The sequence below is a fragment of the Drosophila gunungcola genome, unplaced genomic scaffold (assembly GCF_025200985.1).
Source record: "Drosophila gunungcola strain Sukarami unplaced genomic scaffold, Dgunungcola_SK_2 000074F, whole genome shotgun sequence".
Lineage (NCBI taxonomy): Eukaryota > Metazoa > Arthropoda > Insecta > Diptera > Drosophilidae > Drosophila > Drosophila gunungcola.
Window position 1 is genome coordinate 104025 of NW_026453237.1, and position 24608 is coordinate 128632.

Sequence of the window (24608 nt, forward strand, 5' to 3'; positions counted from 1 at the left end):
GTTGTTGTTGTTTATTAATTTATTCATTGCATTTTAAGTGATCACTCTCCCTGTTGCTCTTTTGTGCATTATGCTGATGGAAAGTAAACGAAGTGCATAAGAAGTGGTTGTTTGGGTTGATTTTGGCATTGCCTTTCGCGTTTCACCCGAATGCGCTGCAGAATGCAATTTGTCATGTTTTGCTGCGCCATTTTTCGTGTGTTGGCTGTCAAAAAGCGGCCAAAAGTATGCAACACGCGGCAGAGCGCGGCTTAACTGCCCAAATGTCCCCAGGGGCGTAACGGTAAAGGGGGCGGGGCGGGGGGCTGGATGGGTGGATTTTTAGGGGGGTGGGTGGGGGGTGTATAATGCTGCTGTTGCTGCAAAAGTCACTTGGCAAAAGACTGGCCGCCGTTTATGAAATTTTGAACAAAATTGAAATTACGCTAATTGTTTGGACTCTTGCGTGCGTACACCCCACCTGCAATTTTTTTTTTTTTTTTTTTCCTTTTTTGGGAGAGGGGTTATTTTGGTGTGTGTTGCCTGCCTGGCCAAAGCAAAAACAATTAGCGAATTTGATGAGCAAATCCTCGTTGCACGCGTTACAGCTAAAGGGGGGCAAAGGGGGGGGGGGGGGTGTTTGGGGCCTCCTGTTGGTGCAGCTAATTAATAGACTTTTGTGTGGGTGTGTTTGTGTGTGTGTGTGTGTGTGTCTCAGGCTTGTGGCTCCTCTTCTGTGTGTTTCGTTTTTGTTTGTCCAGCGCATTAGCCACCAATTCGCTTTCGTATCCACATCCGCATCCGCATTCGCATCCGCATTCGCAATCGCATTTCCCTGCTTTCCACATCCGCAGCCAATTTGTTTGCCTGGCAGTTTGTCAGTTTTGCGGCTCTCGCTGCGAGTGTGTTTGCTAATTAGTAAATCATAATTACTCACTCGCATTTCACAATTCGTAAGCTCCTCTGCCAGAGATATGCGCCCACCCATTATGCAACCGGCTTTTGAACCCAATCCATCTGTCCAATACCAATATTTTCCATCCCCCCCCACCAACCCCACCGAAATCCATTCATCCTGTTCAGTTGAGTTCAGTTCAGTCGCCATTCGTTTTGGCCAGGTCGAGAGTTTTTCGGCCCGCTCAAAATGTGTCAACCTTGGTGAAAAGCACTTTGGAAAAATATTTTATATATTTTATGATCGCAAATTCAATTTATTTTGAAGCAGAGATAAGCTTACTTTTTGCTTAAAAAAAACAGTGGCGATAAAATATATTGATAATTAACTTTTTTGATTTTCAACTCCATTATCTTACAAATTAATGGTTTTGAATTGGGGATGTTTTGACTAATCCATAACTCTTTTGTTTCATTTTATAATATATGCTTTAAAAACACGTACTTAAGTCAAAAATTCGAATTTGTTGCACGTACTTCTTGCAAAGATTACTTATTTTCCCAGCATTAAAATTCATAAAAAATTAAAAAAAAAAATTGGTAAAATTGGTAGTTAAGTTATGGATAAATAAAGCAGTATATACCGTTTAAGATAAAATTTTTAATACTGTCAAAAAGGTTTTTTAAAACGCATTGTTTTTAAATTTTGGATTAAGATCTTTCTTTTCTCGTAGTGTAGCGGTAAACGCGTCTTTCTAATTGCCCTGCATGTGATGCATAAAGGAAGCACAGGTGCAATAGGGAAGTAGAGCGGGCGAATGGGATAATGGGGTCTAATTGTCTCTGCTATGATTGTTGATATATCCCCCAAAGAGATTAAATGAGTTGGGGGGAAATATTAAGGAGCCATATCTCAGTTTTGGAGCTTATTCGCTTTTCTGGAAAAGGAAAAGTAAAGCTATCTATATATATATTAAGAATCATAATTGTCAATATGTTCTTATGAAAATAAACCAAAAAATATATTATAGCTTCTTAGATCCTTAATATATAAGCTTTGCCTTTTCTTTACTTTTCCTTGAACTTATGAATATTTTTTAATTTTGAATAGAAAAAAAAAATTGTTTTAAAAATCAAAAAAAATTTTAAATGCCACAATTAGCAAAATAATTGTTTTTGGCAACCTTTTTAACTCAATTAAAACTCAAAGAGACAGTCGAAAAGTAAGCAAATGGGTACAACAAGAAACTGTTGCTTGCTTTTGGGCGCTGACAAACTAATTATCAACTTAAACTTAAACTAAAACTGAAACTTAAACTTAAACTTAAACTGAAACTGACAAAAAACCGAAAAGGCTCCCAAAAATAATCCAACAAAAAGCCAACACACACACACACACGCACACACACACGCACACACGCACAAATTCAGGGTGAGAGAAAGAGAAATCATCTGTTCGTAATTGTATGTGTGGCTTCTTTATCTACAGCTCTCTCTCTCTCTCTCTCTTTCACTCTTTCTATCTCTATCTCTCTCTGTCTCTCTGTCTCTACCGACTGAGACTTTTGCTTACATATGTAATTAAATTGCTCAATTAAAATTGCACACCCTTTTGATTATCGCTGGCGCACTCGTACTCGCCATCTCTTTCCCTCCCTCTGCTTTTCTCTTTGTCTGTTATTAATCAGAGAAAATCGTTGTCCAAAAAGCAAGGATTCTAACATACAGAGAAAAATATTTTAATATTTAAAGTATATTTATAGGACGTAACAAATGTTTTTTTTTTTAATGTTTAAACTACACTTTCTTAAAGTTTATAGTTTAATAGAACTATAAATCAAGTGATTAGCAATGGTTTTTTAATAAGCAGATATTTTGGCAAATTTTTATAATAAAACAAATGTTTGATTTTCAATTTGTTCCATTTACATACCTACCTACATTTAGATAACTCGAACTTATTTTTGCCAGTGCATTCAATCACACACACACATGTGCACTTTTAGGGCTCCAGTGAAATGACGGCCACAATTGCCCGGAATAAAATATGCTTTTCCTTTATTTTTTTTTTGTATTTTCAATTTTCTTTTGTGTTGGGCTGCCGCTGATGCTGCTTTCCCCACCACCGCTTTTCCCCGCTTTCCCCGCATTCCCCGCCTTTATTTCCCCGCCTTTTTTCCCCGCTCCGCTCCGTTTCTCTTGAGCCAGTGCCGCCTTTGCCGTTAAATCAACACCATTTCGTAAATTAAAAGTGCCAAGCAAAGCGTTTGCTGCCTTTGCCGCCAAGCGACGTTCATATTAACTGTATTTACAATTATACGGTGCTCACTATCTGCTCGCTCTGCTGTCACACTGAGAAAAAAAGTTCTATATCACGGCACTTATTGCTCACATGAGATATTTACCATTGAAATTTAATAGTCATATAAAAATGAAAGAAAATTATATTTATTATATGATAATATTAAACAAAGTATTAGAAAGCTATGATTAAAATACATAGTATATTGTTTTTTAAAAAATACCGCAGTTTTTAGAAATGAATGTCTAAATTTTCTTTTTTTTTTTAATATAAATCTATATTTTATTTATTTAAAAGTGTAATGGGTAAGTTAGTTATACAAAACATACAAAGTTTTTAGAAATGAATATTAAATTTTTTTTTTTTTTTAAATATGTATATCTATATTTTTATTTATTTAAAAGTGTAATGGGTAGAGTTAGTTAGTTATACAAAACATACAAAGTGGATTGTGTTGCTTTCGTTTTGATGGATTGTTTCTCTCAGTGTGGTTGCCCTGTCCCGCTGCACGCCCCCACCGCCCCTTTTTCGCTACCGCTCTCTTTGCATATGTGCATGCCATAATTCCTTGTAGTCCATGCCCACTTTCTGTCCGCCGCCCAACGCCCACTTGCCACCACCATCGCCACCACCATCATCCAGTGATTTCGCTGCTCTTTGATGTTTGCGCAAGTTGGCAACTCGACTTCTTCTGCTTACGCAAGTTTTGCTCCAGCTGCCACTGCTGCCACTGCTGCCACAGCTGCTGCTTCTTCTTGTACTCTGCCAACAACAAATTCCCCATGGTGCTAATTAGCGGTGGTGTCCTGCGTCCTTCTTCTGCTTCCTTCCTCGTCCTCGTCCTCGTCCTTTTTCGTCCTGCCATCGTTTTGCTTGCTCTTGTGTTCCGGTTTCGCTTATATTTTTTAATTGGCCGCTTTCAGCATTTCCATTGTTATTGTTGTTGCGCTTCTCACTGTGATTTCCTGTTGCTGTTGTTGCTGTGCAGCACTTTTTATCTCCAAAAATTGATTGTTATTTGGAATTGCGTATTTTGATTTGCATTAAATAAATACAATAAATTGTTAACCCTTTTTTTTATACAAATAACCTTTTTTGATATATAAAACTCTATGTTTTTTTTTTAAAGAATACTCTTTTAGAGAAAAAAATTTTCAAATTTAATAGAGTATATCGTGGTTTTTTTTGTAAGTTTTTAATATTTTTTAATTAGTTTTGTTTAAATAATTTAATAAAGAATTTATTTAAAATGTATATGATAAATTTAATGTGTGTAATAAATCATTACTTAAAAAGTTTATTTTCTATAGTTGAAAACGCAGCTTTACATTTGCATTGATTTTAATAACTAAAATATACTTGATGCTTAAAGTGAATAAAATTAAAAAAAAATAAAAAAACTAATTAAGTAAGATTCAATTATATTTCGCATTGATATCATCATGTTCTGTTTAAATGTATACCCCTTCTTCTCTCTCCTTATTCTCCAACTCTCATCAGTTGTTGTTTTCAATTGTCTAATTGAAAGTTAAATAAATTTTTGGTAACTTGTGCAGAAATTTTGTGCTGCTGCAGCAGAGTCCACAAACCAGTGGGAATTACACAAGCGAGATTGCAAAAGGAAAGGGTCTTGTATAAGTTGGGGTTAATTTCTGTTTGCTGATATTTGTTGGCTGGCCAAAACTATTTGCCAAAGTGGTCGAAATTTAATTGCACAATTAATCCAGTGGATAAATGTGCAGTGCAAATGAGGTGGTGCAAAAGTAAGGACAAAAAGAGGGAAGTGGTAATGTGTTTGATAATAAAATAGGTCCTTTATAATAAACTATTGATAGGGTAATATTGAAAGGGTAATGTGGTGGTAATATATGTATAGGAGTAGTAAAAAATTAAAATTAAATTTGGTTGTGTTTAAAGTAAAGTTGGTAGTAGGTGCCGTGTGGTAATGTGCTAAGTAATTTGTTGTAAGGGAATGTGGAATGCTAATTGGGAAGTTACTGACTAGGTCAGCAGCATCACTCACTCGCACACACATTATCCCAACCACAAATAGAGACATTAGGCCTACACACACACACACACACACAAGCACACCCTCTTTACCACCCCCCATTATCAAACCTCTAATGCCCACCCCCCACTCCTCTTTCATAGACCTCCTCAATATTTACTCTATGTACTTGCAAAAGAAATTGTACTAATGGAATTATTTCATTTTCGAGAGCAGAGCAACAGAGATGGAAGAAAAGAAAAAGAGAGAAGGAATATAGGGGTGTGCGTTGCGTCTCGTCTCGTTTTGTTTTGTTTGTCGTTTTGATTTACTTTTGGTTTTCGCTTTTTTTTTTCCCCCTGCTTCTGATATTTTTTTTTGTATTTTTTTTATTTTTTTTTACTGTGCAAATAACTCGCAATGTTCCACGTTTCATCTGCTTTCTCTCTCTTGCGTCTTTCCCTGTCTCCAAAGTCGCGAATGCACAAATCAAAGTAGAAAAGTCTGTGGGAAATGAGAAAGTATATGGTTACACATAAAAAAAAAACCATATTTCAAAAACACAAAAATAATAAATATGCTTAATATTAAAATATGATCAGTAAAAAACATCAAAAATTTAAAACATTTGACACCATAAAGTTAAAAAGAAAAATTTAAAAATACTTCACATTAATAATTTTAATCTTATAGTTATTATACTTATACCAATTAAGTATTATTAAATTGGCATTTTCTGAGTGCGCCAAGAAACCATTGAAAGTCCAAACCTCAAGCCCAATGCCAACTTCTTTTTTTCTCCTCTTTCTCTTTCTCTTTCCCGTTCTCTTCATCTTCATCTTCCTCTTCTTCTCCATCTTCCTCCACTCCCACCCACTTCCTCTGCTGCAGCCTCTGCCGGCGTCGAAACTTTTTTGTTTTCCTTTGGGGGCGGTTCAAATAATTTTTTGACTGATTGAATTATTAATAAAATTGATCGAAATGCAAAGAGAGCCGCTGACGACAACGAACGATGCTGGTCAGCAAACAAAAAAAATAAAATAAAATAAAATAAAATAGCTGAACGAAAAATTCATATCACAGTTTTCAATTTTTGTTTTCTTTGCTTTTCTTATTTGTTGTTATTATTTGATTGAATTACTTTAAAGCACAAGTAGTGATGCAGTGGGGAATTTCCCTCTGCCAACTTTTTGCATATATATATATATATATATTGTATAAATCAAGAAAGCGGACAAGGGTGGTAAACTGTGCTGTAGGTCACATTTAATTAGCCCAAATTTCCATTAATATGCATTAATTACACTTGACCACATTTTGTCGAACTGGCACGTATGTGTGTTATGGCGAACAGGACATCAATTGTACCTGACATTTGATCAGGTGCCATAACTTCCCATCAAAATGATGGCCAGTTAATTATTTCATTTTGTGGTTAAGACTTAATTGAATAATATTGCTTTGACTATGGTAGTCAAAAAAAAGCATTCATAAAGGGAATTCTTTGTTTTTTTTAAAAATAGCTTTTGTGTCTTAAAAAAATAAATTTATATATATATTTACATTTGCCAAATATATATATATATCTATATATTAAATCCTTTGAGCCATATATTTAAATATGTATATATATAAATGTGGAAAATATAATATTACCAATTTTTTTTTATTTTTCAAGTATTTCATTTACTTACGACTCACAATCCCAGCAAACTGAATTATCTTTAAATCATATAATCATGAATATGAATCTGTTTTTTTCGACTTGTTTTTCGCGGTCGTTTCTTTTCATTTCTCTTATTTTTGCGCTGCCATCGCTGGAGTGCATTAAATATTTACATCATATTTTTAAAATTAAATAATAAAAAACGAGGTTTGCTCTGGCACTCGACCCCCTTGCCCCCGCCCGCCAACCTCAGCCAACCCAAACCCCATTTTCCTGTTCAAACCCACCCCCACCCTTGCTTTTTTATTAATTAATTTATTTGGTGATGCTGTTGTTTCATGGCTGTTTTTACTGTCGATGTGCCAGGAACTCCGCCCTCATAATTCATTTTATTACAGATATTATTTTGATTTTAAAAGCCTATGTTTTATGTTGTTTCAATTTCGTATTTATAAATGTTTAATTAAACGTTTACTTTAACATTAAGTTTGGTAATTTTTTTTAAATTTGAGTAAATTGTTAAGTTAAACTATAGTAGTAAATTTGTCTAAATTTACTTGATAAAAAGGGGTTTCAAAATATAAATGCAAAACATTTCAAATCGAACGAATTTATAGTATTCCGAAGCAATTTTTTAAAGGCTTTTTTGTTTGTATATTACTGAGTATAAAATACAAATTAAAATAATAGTTTTGGTACATATTTTAAATAAAATAAATTTAAATCGAACCTAAAGCAAACCGAATAAAGAGTATTCAATCAAGCTATCAAATAAATTCAAACTTAGAGTAGAGTATCACCAAGTCAACCAATTTTTAGCCTAAAATACTTGCCAAACTTGTTTTAATTTTGTGATTTCATTTTGACTTATGGGATTTTTTCGGTTGCCCACTATTTGTTGATCTCTTTCAGCTTGTTGTTACTGTTATTAATATTAAATATTTATTTTGTAATTTTTATTTAGTTTGCAATCTATAATTGCATTTTGATTAAGCTTTTTCAATGCTGGTAAAAAGCGTTGCCTACATTTTGATGCTTCATTTTTTTTTTTTTGGCTAGGTGTATGTGTATGTATGTTTATTTGTGTGTGTGCGTGTGTGGGGTTAAAATTGCATCCCAGTTAACTGTTAACTCTGTTCCACCTGTTCGTGTGCCGCCCCTCGCTTAACAATCAAAATTAAAATGAGTGGCTTATTAAAATTTTAACGCTCAAAAAGCATTTTTACTTATCAAATTTTTTTATTGCAACTCGGACAGCGTATAAAATGTGGCGAAGTGGGAGGCTACTTTGATGTATTTTCATATTCCACTGAGATTCGCGAAATACGCAGCCTGGAGAAAGTGGCGGCAGGGGGAGAAAGTAGACAGAGGGAGTGCTGTGCTGTGCTGTGGTATGGGTTGGTCCTTACAAGGACGAAAAGGAAGGTCCGCACACAGTCAGTCAGTCAGTCAGTCAGTCTCTCTCTATCTGACATTCAAAACGCTGATTGATTTTACTTACAATTATTCTTTATTTCACCACCCTCCATCCATTTTTGCCCCTCCCCCCCATCGCTCATCCTTTGGAGTGCTTTATTTTAATTACATTGATTTTGGCTAAATGCCGCAATTGTGTTTGCCCCCTCATCGCATTTCCCGCTTTATTTGCACATCATTAAAATTGTAAAATTATTAAAGTGGCAAAACAAAAACTAAGACAAACAGAAATTGCCACCGATTCTGGATTTTAGTGGGTTTGGGTGGTGGTGGTGGTGGGTTTTTTACCTTTTTTTTTGGTCAGGGGATGTTTCCTGTGATAATCCGTTTTATAAAGAATTTTCAACTTGAGGGAATATCTTGAAATATGATTAAATTGGATTAAAAACAAATATAATCCAAATAAATATAAGTTTTTTTTTTTTTAATTAATTCTTTTTCAAGAATGTTAATTATATAGTTTTTTAAAATGATGCTCATTTTTAATATATGTATATTTACTGGGTTCCCAATGTTTTTTTTCCTTATCCTGCGATGTCTGCAGATTTATTTAACTCAACCTTATCCCTTTTCAAAGCATCCACTTCCATTTATTGCCATCCATCAGCAATCCCAATCGTCCTGAGCCGCATCCTTGTACCCCTTGTGCTATTTTTGTGCTGAGAACTGTGGGGAGGGGGAGGGGGAAGTCGTTTTAAAATATTCAATTGGCTGCTGCTCATTATTTGTTAAGTGGCTTAATGAAAGCGGTCTCCCCTTCCCCTTGCTTTCCCTTGCTTCCCCTTGCTTCCCAGACTTTCCCTCTTTTCCTGACCAGTTGCTTTAATTAAATCGCATTTTTTAATGTGTTTGCATAACTTTTGCCTGCACTCTACCAAAAATTGCCTATCGCTTTTGAGCTAAATATTGGTGTTGAGAACATGAAAAGCTCTTTTCTTATAGCATTTATATATGAAGGCAGGTTAAATTTAAATAAAAATATTAATAGGTTTTTGATCTTATAAATTAAGATATCTATCGTGAAATAAACTGAATATAGTAATAAAATTACAACTTCTGAAAATGACGAAGCTTTTACTTTAAACTTATTATTTATTTTTAATTTATTTTTCAATTCGTATAAATTTAAAATAATTTGTTCAACTTCTTATCTTACATCATATGCATATCAATTTAAAAAATAATAATATGATATAATATTAATTGTTGTAAATTTTTGTTCGAATTTTGTATAAATATCAATTTCCCGTTCTAGAAGTTGAAAGATTTTAGGTAAATCTAAATATTATAATAAAATAAAAGGTCAAGGAAAGTTCTGATTTCAACTATTGTTTGTTATAATTCTCAACTACTTATTTCAGTAGTTAAAATCCTTGGATTTAGTAAATGCAAAACAAAAAACATAGTATTGGTTGGTTGAACGATAGAATATATAGGATTTACACATTTTTTGGCTGATCACTAACCTGTGCATGTTTGTTTCTCCACACTTTACAGACAAACTGGCCAGCTGCTTTGTGTGCAAGGCGGAGGCGTGTCCCCGGACCCGCCCATTGAAGAAGGGGCGTGGCCAGCAGTACGGCATTCCGGACGACACAATACCGGCGGGGGCGCGTGTCTGCAATAGCTGCCAATGCAAATCGGTGCGCAGTCGGTATCCCAACTGTCCACTGCCCACATGTCCCAATCCGAAGGATCGAGCCCAGCGCCTGCGGAACATTCCCTCCCGTCTCTTTGAACTGGCACCGGAGGTTCGTGATCCGGTGATGGCCGAATTCCAAATACCCCCGCATGCCACACGCTGCTGTTCGGCCTGCCTGATGCGCATCCGTCGCAAGCTGGATCCCCAGCTGAATCTCACCGACGGCTCCACTGGCAACGCTGGCAGTGGCAGTGGTGGCGATGAGACGGATGTCAGCACCTCATCCTGCGACGAACGGGAGCCGGGTGGCTCCGATACGGCATCCGTTGAGAGTCCAGAGAATCTGCAGCGTCACAAGTCGCTAACGATGGTCAAACAGCATCAGCATCAGCATCAGCAGCAGCATCAGCAGCAGCATCAGCATCTCCAGCATCAGCAGCAGCAACAGCAGCAACAGCAATTGCAGCATCAGCAGCATCTCCAGCATCAGCAACAGCAGCAGCAGCAATCAACGGGTCAACTTTCACAGCCACAGCCACCGCCAGCCCCACAACAGAAGCCATCGACACCGCGGGGCGACAACAACGCGACGCCGCTGATTATCACACCCACACGGATGAGCAGCAAGGCGGGATCGGCGGGATCGGTGGGTTCGATGGGTTCGATGGGTTCGATGGGTTCGACTGGTTCGGCGGGAGGACAACAGCCGTCTGCTGTCGGTGATAATGAACGCCTGCTGCCACCAGCCGCCGGACAAGCGCCCAAGAAGCAGAAGACCAGCGAGGAGTACGATTCCTCGGCGACGGAAACGGCCGATGAGGAGAATGAGAATTCGCCGGCCAATCGGCAGAGTCCGAAGGTGCTGTTCCATGGTCATGCTGGTGGTGGCCATGGTCATGTGGGGCATGTCAATAATGTGTCGGGCTTGCAGCCACCGGTGGCAAATATGGTGGCGGGTGGAGGAGCACCAGGCGGTGGAGCAGCACCTGGTCAGCAGGTGAATGGACCGATCAGTATGCGACGCGAGGCGGTCAACAATGTGCAGGATTGTGTGTTCTCGGTGATTGAGCGTTCGCTGAAACACAAGGGACCGCAACACAAGGGCGGTCAGGGGCAGGGTCAAGGACAAGGACAAGGTCAAGGACAAGGACAAGGTCAAGGGCAGGGTCAAGGTCAAGGACAAGGACAAGGACAAGGCCAGGCCCCAGGACAAAGCCAATCCCCGTCGCAGCAACAACAACAGCAATCCGCCAATAACCTGGAACGCAAAGAGCTGACCATTGTGAGGGAATATCGCCAGGATACGGGAATACTAAAGCAACAATCTGGCGGAGCAGCACCATCGTCTGGCGGAGCGGGTAGCCTGCCGCATGGCACCTCCGTGCAGAAGCTAACATCCCGGCCAGCAGCTGTGGTGCAGCAGCAGCAGCAGCAGCAGCAGCAGCAGCCGCCACCGGCACATCCCATGCCAACCACCAGTGCTGGCAACTCGGCCAACAGTGGAAGCAATAATGGTACCAGCGATAGCCTGGCCACCTTATCGGTGGTTAATTCCCACTTGGGCGTGGGTGTGGGTGTGGGCGTTGTGGGACCCCTCAGCCATCCGGCGCTGATGGCCCATGCTGCATCCGCTGGAGTTGGAGTCGGTGTGGACAAGGCCACCATTACGCCGGTGGTCAAGGGCTCGAGTGGCTCGTCGAAGAGTGCGTCCAGTCACTCGACGCCCACGCCGCCGGAAACCATCATTTACAATGTGCCAGCGGCGCATCCGCAACGCGGTATACCACCGCCGCCGCAGCATTCGGTGCATCCAGCGCATCCAGCGCATCCAGCGCATCCATCGCTGGCCCAGCACCCGGCACATCCGCAACAGCAGCATCCCTCGCATGGCCAGCATCCGCAGCACTCGCAGTTGCAGGTGCCCGAGCCGGAGCCACAGACCCTGGACCTGAGCATTAAGAAGCCACCGCGTGACGGCCATTCGCCGCACACCGGCGGATCGGGTGGATCCGGATCGGGCGTGTCATCTGGTGTTCCATCCTCCGATCGCCATCATGGCCCACCGCCGCCCAGCATGTCGATGAAGCACATTGTCCGCTCCACGAACATGTACCGCGGCGACACCGTTGGCGTGCCCTCGCTGGCGGCACCACCCAACTCCTATCTGTATCCCAATCCGCCGCATGGCGTCCTCAAGGCCGCCGGCGGTGTGGGCGTCGTGCCGGGCGTTGTGCTCCCCGGTGTGCCCGGCAGTGCCCTCTATCTGCAGCCCGTTCCGGGGCCAGTGCCCATTTCCATCTCGGGGCAGGGACAACTACCGCCCAGAGCGGGACAACCGCCGCCGGCACAGCCGCCGTCGGGACGAGGCGGTGTGGCCAAGGCGCCGCCCAAATTGAGTCCCCAGCAGGCCCATCATTTGCATCCCAGCCACGTACACTCGCCGTCGCAGCAACAGCAACAGCAGCAACAGCAACAGCAACAGCAACAGGCGGCTGCAGCAGCAGCAGCAGCAGCAGCAGCACAACAACAACAGCAGCAACAGATGCTGGTGAAGAGCGGCTCCATCACCCATGGCACGCCCACAAATAGTGCCCAACAGCAGATCATTGTCCATGCGGCTGCGGCAGCGGCAGCAGCAGCAGCTGCAGCAGCCTCATCCTCCTCGCTGCTCAGCCCCAAGTTCGAGGGTCACGTGCGCCAGACAACGCCCGAGGGTGGCGTCAATTCGGGCACAGTCGGACCCGTGGGCGGCAACAAGCATGGCTCCATCACGCAGGGCACACCGCTGCATCTGCCGCCCCATCACTTGGAGAGCAAGCGGGCCTACGAGTTCTACAAGAGTTCCCAGCGCCATAGTCCGGCCCAGCAGCAGCTGGTTGGCAGCCAGCAGCTGCCACCGCCACCGCAGCAATCATCGCCGCAGGCCCCACCGCCCCAGGGCTATGGAGTGGGCGTGGGCGTTGGCGTTGGCGTTGGCTCACCCTATGCCCGAACCTCGTTTGGCGGTGTGGTCGACCAGGCACCGGTCCTAAGTACACGCCAAATAGTGATGCACGATTACATCACGTCGCAGCAAATGCAGGGGCAACAGCAGCAGCAGCAACAGCAGCAACAGCAGCAACAACAGCAGCAGCAACAGCGCAACATGTCACGCGGCAGCAGTGCCAGTGGCGGCGGCGGAGGAGGCGGTGGCTCCGACAAGGAGTCGCCGTCGCCGCGGAACAGTGTGGGCAGTGCCGGGGGATTCGCCTACGGCGGGGACAAGGACCCGGCGCCCAGGGGACGACCGGAGTACTCCAGTCGCGCATCGCCAGCAGATCATGCCAACAGGTGGGTGCAAATGCAATTTGTGGCTGGGTTTTTAGTGTTACTAATTAAAGTAAAAAACTAATTCGAAAAGGCCTCTTGCAACCTATAGTTAAAACTAAAAGCTAACAAAAAGTGGTTAAATCTATAGCTGCTCATTTAGTAGTTTTAAGTTGTAATTAGTTATTCTATTTTCTATTTATATAATATCTATAATATTTATAATATTTATAATATTTATAATATTTATAATATTTATAATATTTATAATATTTATAATATTTATAATATTTATAATATTTATAATATTTATAATATTTATAATATTTATAATATTTATAATATTTATAATATTTATAATATTTATAATATTTATAATATTTATAATATTTATAATATTTATAATATTTATAATATTTAAAATATTTATAATATTTATAATATTTATAATATTTATAATATTTATAATATTTAAAATATTTATAATATTAATAATATTTATAATATTTATAATATTTATAATATTTAAAATATTATAATATTTAAAATATTTATAATATTTATAATATTCATATTATTTATAATATTTAAAATATTTATTTATAATATTTATAATATTTAAAATATATAAAACAAAAAGTTTAGTTTCCTGGAGTTTAAGTAAGTCATAATATGGCAACTTGCAAGAAAAGCATTTCTTCTAGACTTTCTTCATTTTGTTCTTTTCATATTAGTATAATGTTGTGTGTTTCCTAGGGGCTACAAAGCTACATAACGTTTTTGGTGTTTGAATAAGTACAAAAAATATGTCAAATCGTAAGAAAAAAAGATTTTGTTTTAAATTAAAAAAAAAAAATTTTTCTGAGCTTAAAGATAACTTTCTCTATGAATACACCTTTCTATAAAATAGTTTTTAGCTTTAGTTTGATGAGAAGTAAACTTATTGTGGTCGTTTTTACTTCGTTTAGCACCCCAAGTCCGCATCGCACACCGCCACCGCAGCGGCAGGGCGTTATCCAGCGTCACAATACTGGCTCGAAGCCACCATCGCCGGCAGCTCCGCCACCAAGTCGGATGCACATAGCGCCACCGTATCAATATGCTCCAGGTGAGTTGGCATTGTGTGCGCCACACGTGGTCAGTCCTTTGTAACGCCTGCATTTTATCACCCAGCCGGACACGATGCCTTGGCCTCGTTTGTGGACGTGGCCGTGCAGCAGCCTCAGTTGCCGGTGCCGTCGCAGAAGGACGACAAGTCGCCGGGTGCAGCACCACCGCCGCCGCCGCCGGGAGTGCTCGGTGCCGGGCCGCCGCATGGTCCCTCGTCCCTGCCCACATTGGCTGTGGTGGGCGTGCCGCAGCAACCGCCACCGACCGCCCATCACGATCAGCGGTATCGAGACCTGGCCCTGCATCACCATCACACCATGGTGCAGCAGCAGATGGTGCAGCAGCAGCACTACCGCAGCCTCAATGTGGCCGCCCAGGTCGATATGCAGCGGCATTTGCAGGATCAGGCCAAGCGGGCGCTGCGCCAGCAACACCAACAGCAGCAGCAGCAGCAGCAGCAGCAACAGCAGCAACAGCAGCAACAGCAGCAGCATCAGCAGCATCAGGCCCAGCAGCAGCACAACCATGCCCTCGAACGGGACAGAGAGATCCTGCAGAGCCAGGAGCGGATGCGCGAACGGGACCGCGAGCGGGAAAGGGAACGTGAGCGGGAGCGGGAGCGAGAACGTGAGCGCGAGCAGCGGGAAAGGGAACGAGAACGTGAGCGGGAACGAGAACGGGAACGGGAACGCCGCGAACAGGATCGCGAACGGCGTGTGGTGGTCGAAGAACGCGAGCGGGACAGTCGACGCATGGAGCGCATGTTCGCCGGCAGTGTGGGCACCGCATCTGGCGGCGCCGGAGGCGGCGGTCCGTCGCCCGGTCACTTTATACGAGCTCCGGTCCCGGAGACCGGTCCACCACGCTCCATTCCAGATCGCGAACGAGAGCCGTAAGTGTTCTATATATATATTATATATATTATGGCAAAACTAGTTTGGCATATAGTTGGTTGTAATTCATGTCATAATAAGCGTGTGTCGGCAGAGCGCCGTGACCAGCCAACCGCTGATCTTAAGCTTTGTTTCAAAATATACATAAAGTATACATTACATTTTATATGGAAACTCGTAAAACGATTCTGATTTTTTTTATGGCATTTCATTTCTTTTCCATAATTATATTACAAACCAATTGCAATTAAACTCATCTTGCTCATAATTTAAGAGTGAAATTCACCCTATTTTACAATTAATAAGGAAGTTTTTTTGTTTAATCCCTATTTTTTTTTTAAACAAAAAACTTGACTCATAGAAAATCTTAAACTTACAGAACAAATTAAAAAAAAAAAGTAAATTCTTTAGTTTTAGCAATATCATTGTTTTGTAGTACACTTTTGTTTGGATTCCGTTTTTATTTCCAATTTCAACGTTCAATATATTAGTTTACGTTTATATTTTTGCGATCGATCATATTTTTATTACAAACCAACTGAAATTAAACACATCTTGCTTATAATTTAAGAATGAACTTCACCCTAATTTAAAGGTAGTCATATTTTTGAATACCTCCTTTTCTTTTCAAATAATACATACTTGACATGACAAAAATATTAAAACTACATACTACCTTTTTTCAATAAGTACTTTTTAAATTTTAATACGCGAATTGTTTTGTATTAATTTTTTTTTTATATTTGTGCGATTCTTACTTTCATATTAAGTATGTACTATAATTTATAAATATAAAACATCAAACACATGTTATAATTATAAACAACTCGCATTTCTCTTGCCCCCGCAGATACTATCGTGCGGCACATGGCGGCCCCAATCCCGAGGATGCACCCGGACAACTGAGTGCCCAGAGTCTGATCGATGCCATCATCAAGCACGAGATCAATCGCACCAACGACGCCACCGCCGGTCCGGGACGTGAGTTCCCGCGCCCGTCCTTTGTCCACGCCCCGCCGCCGCCTCGCGGATCCGGAGCGGGGGGCGCTGGCGGCACCCGATCCTCGCTGTACCTGCGCGATCTTCGCCAGCCGCACGAGGGCGGCGCCGTGTCGCTGCTGTCGGCGGAGAACAATGGCAAGCCCAGTTCGTCGGGATCGCCCAGTGTGATCAACATTGACTTGGATCAGGAGCGCATCTCGGCAGCAGCAGCGGCAGCAGTTGCCCAGCAACAACAGCAACAACAGCAACAACAGCAACAGCAGCAACAGCAGCAACAAGCTCCGCCGCCCTCGTCGCAGTCGTCACAGTCGAGATCGGTGCATGGTCAGTTGAGAACACCGACTTCGCAGTCTGGCGGATCGGCTCCCAGTCCCCAGCAGACGCACACCAAGAGCATCACCTTCGGGGAGCTAACCGACTCGATAATCACCAATGACTACGGCACCAATCCCCATCTGCGGCCAACGCCGCCCTTCATGGCTTACCTGCAGGAGGCGCAGTCCATTCTGCCACCGGATCGCTGGAAGCAAAATCGCCGACTGCAGCAGAAGGCCGAGGAGGCCAAACACCATTCGCAGCAGCAGCAGCAGCAGCAACAGCAACACCAGCAGCAACATCATGCACAGCAGCAGCAGCAGCAGCAGCAGCAGCATCACGTCCAGCAACAGCAGCATCATCCACAAATGCCAGGCAGCGGCTCAGGATCGGCTCCAGGTGGTGGTGGCGGCGGCGGTCCGGGCGGAGCACCTGGTGGCCCCAGTGGCGCCGGCGGCGGCGGCGGCGGCAGCGGCAGCGGCAGGTCCAATACACCCGGCGAAGATGGACGCAACATAATTCGCATGCCGCAGGCAGTTAGTCCGCGTAAATTCACCCACGAGATGATGATGCACCAGGTGATGGGAGCAGCGGCGGCGGCGGGTGGTGAGCCGGCCCATTACTTCTTGCCGGCGCCGGGTCGCGCTCTAGTTCCCATGCCGCCGGAGCAACGGGGTGCGCATGGCGGTGGTGGCGGCGCTGGCGGCGGTGGAGCGCCTGGGGCAGGAGGACCACCCGGCTCTGGAGGAGGCGGTGCCACCACCATTGACAACTATGTCAAGAATCGCATTGCCGAGGTGATGCGCGATGACATTGGCTATGGCAAGAATCGTGGCAGTGTGGAGGTGCGATCCGACGATGAAGTGGCCGCCGATCTGGTGGTCGCCCACTCGCATGCCGCCGTCCATGCCGCTCATGTGGCCCATGCGGCCCATGTGGCCCATGCCGCCGCCGCCCTGGAGCTGCAGCACAGAAGCAAGGAGCCGCCGCCGCCCGAGATCAGTGTGTCGCGCAAGACGCCCAATCAGTACGAGGTGGTGGACGCCAGCGGCAGACGCTCGGCGGGCAGCGGTTCCGTTTCGGTTTCCGTTTCGGGGGCCAACAGTCACCACTCGCCGTACCATGCACCGCCGGCGTCCTATGTCCCCAGCACCTATGCCTTTCCCTACAGCGCCCTGACCGTGCCCAGTGCCGCTGGAGGATTACCGCCGCCGCAGCCACTGCAGCTGGCCGCCCACCAGGCGGTGCCACCGCCCGGCCACCTGAGTGCCAAGGCCAAGGCGGCGCATGCCCTCAGCGAACTGGGCGGCGGCGGCGGTGGAGGAGGCGGAGGCGGAGGAGGAGGAGTCGGTGGCGGGGTATCGCTGGTGGTGGGCAGTGGCTCGTCCGGAATGGGAGGCGGCGGTGGACCCGGTGGTGTGCCCGGCGGTGGCGGTGGACCCGGTGGCGGCGGCGGCGGCGGTGGTGGACCGGGCAACGGTGGCGGCAGCGGCGGAAGCGGAGGAGGACACAATACCGGCGTATCATCGGGATCAGCGGCTGCTGTGACCGCTCCGGCGGCGGCGGCCAGCGAACCGAAGCCACTGCTGTCGTCCAAGTACGAGGCCCTCAGCGACGAAGATTAGTTGTGACTGCCGGCGTCGTCCTCGGCGTCGGCGTCGCACCTGCGGCCAGCAGCAATAGCAGTAGCAGCAGCAGCAGCAGCAGCTGCAGCAGCTGCAGCACTTCCACCCGGCAGCAGCACGAGCGTGGTCTACGGCTATCCTGGCTACCGGCGACACTCCCAGCATCAACAGCAACAGCAACAGCCACCACCACCACCACAACAACATCCGCATCTTGTCCAGCAGCAGCAGCAGCAGCAGCAGCAGCAACAGTCGCCGCATCGCCAGCAGCAGCAGCTCTACCAAAACACAGTGCTGCCGCCTCCATTGCAGTCCCAGCAGCAACTCCATCAGCAGCAGCAGCAACTTCACCAGCAGCAGCAGCAGCAACAACAGAGGAGCCTCTACTATGCCAGTGAGCATTATCCAGGAGGCAATGGGGGCAGTGCTGCCGGCGGCAATCCGGGCTACTACTGACAGCAACATTAGCAACAGCAGCAGCAACAGCAGCAGCAACAACACTAGCAACAATAGCAGCAGCAGCAACAACAAGAAGCCTTGGATAAGCAAACAAAAAAAAAAAAAAAAATGTAAAAAACCGAAAACTAAAAAAGGCTTTAACAAAAAGGAGGATATAACTTAAACAGCAGAAAATCGAAGGAGAAACGCAGAGAGGAGATGGCAAAGTGAGATGGCAGGCAGAGACTTGACGAAACATCTAGTTAAAGTTGTGTTCAATAAGAGCTATTTAGACATTTTCAAAACATTTCAAATCAACTATTGTGTCTGGTAATTGGATGTGCTTCCCTTTAAACCATTTGAAAGCTAAATTTATAGAAGGAAATTATTTGGAAATGTAAATAATGAAAGCGAAAGTTCTGTTTCTTTCAACATTGATAGATTGAAGCTATAGAGCTCAATCCAATCCCCTGTTTCCTCTTGAATCATGTGACACATACACGTAACTTTATAAGCACTCGTGTCCTTTCTGTCGCCTATATAAATATATGTATGTACTTGTGTCATCTGTGTGTGTGTCCTTGTCCTGGTCCTTTCGTGGCATCACCACCTCCAGCTCGTCCTCCTCATCCTCCTCATACTCCTCACACAGCTCTAACCTCAGCACCCCGAGTCGGAACGTAATGAGAATGGTAGTGACATCAATATAGATATATACAAAACCCGAAATCACACCACAAACACACACACATATATATACAATACACTTATGAGCATAAGGAGTAAACAAAATAATAATAATAAAAAAAAAAAAAACACACACTGTTGGGCTGTTCTTAGAAAAACAAAAAAAAAAAAAAAACAAAAAATCTTAATCTTAAAAACAATTAAAACGAGAAACAAGTAAATACATATATATATATATATATATATATATATATATATATATATTATCTATAGAACACTTTAAACATTATTTAAACGACTTTTTGTAAATTTCATAAAAACTGCGCATAATTTTAATGAGCATCATTTAATCAATCTTATCGATACATTTACTACTACTATTATTCGTTTTTTTTTTATTGCTATTTTTATACGCAAGATCTAATTTATGGAGCATGATTGTGTTTTATTCTCTTCTTAAGCAAACGCTATTGAATTATGTACGTTTAATTGATAAGCTAATGAAAGTTTCGATGTAAGTAAAATAAAAGTAAGCCCAATACACATAAATATATGGGATATACATACGCATATTTTTTTATAAAACACTTATGTCTTACGAAACAGTTTTAGTGTTTAGCTATTTTACTGTTTAATTCGTTTTTTTTAACTTATTTTTTTTTTTATATGCAAACGCAAAGCAAACGTGTGAAACCAATTAAAAAGCGTGAAAACAAAAAAAATTCAATATTTTTAATACATAATGAAACTAAAAACGAAACAAAATCTATATAGTAAATATATATATATATATAAAGTAAACAACAAACGCTAAGACTTATTCAACAAAACAAAAATTGTAAAATATTAAAAGTTAAATGAACGATATATATGTATATATATATATATATATATATATATATATATATATATATGTATATATATATAAATATATGTACAAGCTAACGATGCAGATAAATTATAGATATTCGCAACCGTTAACCGAAAAAAAAGCGGAAACGGATATGGAAAAACCGAAACGCAACTCTGGCCGAGGAGCGTGCAGCAACGTTTTAGTTAAGAGCAGGAAGCGTATTTTTTTTTATAAATATATATATATATATATAAATTAAAATAAAATAAAAAATAAAGAAACAAATTCTATATATACAGAAAATTTTACAAAAATATATATATATATACGTATATATATATATATATATATATATATGATAATAAATGTATGTAAAACGGCAGCATAATAACTAACGGAATAAACAGCGCCAGTGGTTCGAGCAGATCGGTCGGGGTGGGGCGAAAGCGGCCGGGACTGGACAAACGGACTTGGGGACATGGACTCAAGGAGCCGCCTACACAACGAAACAGCTTGCTTCGCCCCCACTCGATCATTGATCATTGATCAATGATCATCGATCACCGATCACCGATCACCGATGGGCGATCCTCGATAGAGAGCACTTTCTACACATATAAATATATAAATGAATACTGTATGAATAACCGAATTTTATAGCTGGGCGAATTACAAAAACGCCGGCGGAAACAAAATGTGTATGCACAACAAGGCGTGCCCTGAAAATGATTTATGCAAATCACGAAAAAACAAATTCAAAATTCCCTATGTTGATTTTAGCGTTTATTTTTTTTTTCTCTGTTGTATCAATTCAAAATCGATATAGTTGTATGGAAATCCATAAAAACAAAAAATATTACAAAAAAATTACGAGTATAGGCGGTCTTTGAGTGCATAATAATGATAAATAAAACAATAAACACAAATTATAAATGGAGATAACAAGATAACAAGAGAGAGGAGTGAAAAGTAAACAACAATATTATGTGGAGTATATGCATGTAATGTGCGCCGAGTCGAAGAGCTAGAGCTGATTATGATCGATACATGATAATGATGTTTAGCACTTAAGTTTTAGTTGTAACTTTATGCCTTAAGTTGTAAGCTTAAAAATAATAATATAAAATTAAATACAACATATTAAAAAGCAAACAAAACAAAATAAAAATAAAAACAAATACAAAAAAAATAAAACAAAAGAAATGTATAACAAAATGTTCTTGTTTTTTTCTCTGTGTCTGAAGTGATTATCGGTTGAGGTCCCACTGGTAGGTTTTGTTAATAACTTCTTCCGGTTAAAAATCTCTTGACATGATGATGATTTCATTTCCTATGTTAAAGTTCAAAAACTATTTTACCGTTTTGAGGCATGCAAATTTCTGCAGGATAAACATTATTAATTTAGGCATTATAAATTACATATATTACAAAACAGTCACTGTTACGGCTATGCGTCTTGTTTTGGCCAAGTTACAACAAAAAGACTCTTTGGAAATGCTTTATTTTCTTATTTCGCTAAAAACCCAAAAATACCGTTTAAAAATCAGTTTTTGAATAAAAAGCCTGAGAAATAATTGTCGGAAGTTAGCGTATCATGCATCGTTGGATTCGTCATAAAATGTCCAATCAAATGGCATTCACAGCTAAAATTTTTCCAGGTTTTCAAATTTTGGCAAAAAATGATGATGTACCCCCTTATCAAAAATGCGAAAATTGGGCATTTTCAAGAAAACGGCTTTTAAAAATCGATTTTTATATCGAAACAAATTTTTTTTTTCTGGAAATCGATCGGGATGGATTTTATAGGTCGCCAGCTGTACAAAACAGTTACTGTTATGACTATGCGTCTTGTTTTGGCCAAGTTACAACAAAAAGACTCTTTGGAAATGCTTTATTTTCTTATTTCGCTAAAAACCCAAAAATACCGTTTAAAAATCAATTTTTGAATAAAAAGCCTGGGAAATAATTGTCAGAAGCTAGCGTGTCATGCATCGTTGGATTCGTCATAAAAGTTCCAATCAACTGGCATTCACAGCTAAAATTTTTCCAGGTTTTCAAATTTTGGCAAAAAATGATGATGTACCCCCTTATCAAAAATGCGAAAATTGGGCATTTTCAAGAAAACGGCTTTTAAAAATCGATTTTTATATCGAAACAAATTTTTTTTTTCTGGAAATCGATCGGGATGGATTTTATAGGTCGCCAGCTGTACAAAACAGTTACTGTTATGACTATGCGTCTTGTTTTGGCCAAGTTACAACAAAAAGACTCTTTGGAAATGCTTTATTTTCTTATTTCGCTAAAAACCCAAAAATACCGTTTAAAAATCAGTTTTTGAATAAAAAGCCTGGGAAATAATTGTCAGAAGCTAGCGTGTCATGCATCGTTGGATTCGTCATAAAAGTTCCAATCAACTGGCATTCACAGCTAAAATTTTTCCAGGTTTTCAAATTTTGGCAAAAAATGATGATGTACCCCCTTATCAAAAATGCGAAAATTGGGCATTTTCAAGAAAACGGCTTTTAAAAATCGATTTTTATATCGAAACAAATTTTTTTTCTGGAAATCGATCGGGATGGATTTTATAGGTCGCCAGCTGTACAAAACAGTCGCTGTTATGGCTATGCGTCTTGTTTTGGCCAAGTTACAACAAAAAGACTCTTTGGAAATGCTTTATTTTCTTATTTCGCTAAAAACCCAAAAATACCGTTTAAAAATCAGTTTTTGAATAAAAAGCCTGGGAAATAATTGTCAGAAGTTAGCGTGTCATGCATCGTTGGATTCGTCATAAAAGTTCCAATCAACTGGCATTCACAGCTAAAATTTTTCCAGGTTTTCAAATTTTGGCAAAAAATGATGATGTACCCCCTTATCAAAAATGCGAAAATTGGGCATTTTCAAGAAAACGGCTTTTAAAAATCGATTTTTATATCGAAACAAATTTTTTTTCTGGAAATCGATCGGGATGGATTTTATAGGTCGCCAGCTGTACAAAACAGTCGCTGTTATGGCTATGCGTCTTGTTTTGGCCAAGTTACAACAAAAAGACTCTTTGGAAATGCTTTATTTTCTTATTTCGCCAAAAACCCAAAAATACCGTTTAAATATCAGTTTTTGAATAAAAAGCCTGGGAAATAATTGTCAGAAGTTAGCGTGTCATGCATCGTTGGATTCGTCATAAAATTTCCAATCAACTGGCATTCACAGCTAAAATTTTTCCAGGTTTTCAAACTTTGGCAAAAAATGATGATGTACCCCCCTTATCAAAATTGCGAAAATTGGGCATTTTCAAGAAAACGGCTTTTAAAAATCGATTTTTATATCGAAACAAATTTTTTTTTTCTGCAAATCGATCGGGATGGATTTTATAGGTCGCCAGCTGAACAAAACAGTCGCTGTTATGGCTATGCGTCTTGTTTTGGTCAAGTTACAACAAAAAGACTCTTTGGAAATGCTTTATTTTCTTATTTCGCCAAAAACCCAAAAATACCGTTTAAAAATCAGTTTTTGAATAAAAAGCCTGGGAAATAATTGTCAGAAGTTAGCGTGTCATGCATCGTTGGATTCGTCATAAAAGTTCCAATCAACTGGCATTCACAGCTAAAATTTTTCCAGGTTTTCAAATTTTGGCAAAAAATGATGATGTACCCCCTTATCAAAAATGCGAAAATTGGGCATTTTCAAGAAAACGGCATTTAAAAATCGATTTTTATATCGAAACAAATTTTTTTTCTGGAAATCGATCGGGATGGATTTTATAGGTCGCCAGCTGTACAAAACAGTCGCTGTTATGGCTATGCGTCTTGTTTTGGCCAAGTTACAACAAAAAGACTCTTTGGAAATGCTTTATTTTCTTATTTCGCTAAAAAGCCAAAAATAGCGTTTAAAAATCAGTTTTTGAATAAAAGCCTGAGAAATAATTGTCGGAAGTTAGCGTGTCATGCATCGTTGGATTCGTCATAAAATTTCCAATCAACTGGCATTCACAGCTAAAATTTTTCCAGGTTTTCAAATTTTGGCAAAAAATGATGATGTACCCCCTTATCAAAAATGCGAAAATTGGGCATTTTCAAGAAAACGGCTTTTAAAAATCGATTTTTATATCGAAACAAATTTTTTTTTTCTGGGAATCGATCGGGATGGATTTTATAGGTCGCCAGCTGTACAAAACAGTCGCTGTTATGGCTATGCGTCTTGTTTTGGCCAAGTTACAACAAAAAGACTCTTTGGAAATGCTTTATTTTCTTATTTCGCCAAAAACCCAAAAATACCGTTTTAAAATCAGTTTTTGAATAAAAAGCCTGGGAAATAATTGTCAGAAGTTAGCGTGTCATGCATCGTTGGATTCGTCATAAAATTTCCAATCAACTGGCATTCACAGCTAAAATTTTTCCAGGTTTTCAAATTTTGGCAAAAAATGATGATGTACC

General features: G+C 41.1%; 1 protein-coding gene across 1 annotated transcript in view; it reads left to right on the forward strand.

Moving 5' to 3' along the window:
- Positions 1-24608, forward strand: part of LOC128264553 (uncharacterized) — a 230872-nt gene that overhangs the window by 46934 nt on the left and 159330 nt on the right. The window contains 4 exon segments of the mRNA XM_053000092.1: positions 9805-13279; positions 14224-14363; positions 14429-15257; positions 16109-18033. Coding sequence (XP_052856052.1) covers positions 9805-13279; positions 14224-14363; positions 14429-15257; positions 16109-18033 — 6369 coding nt within the window.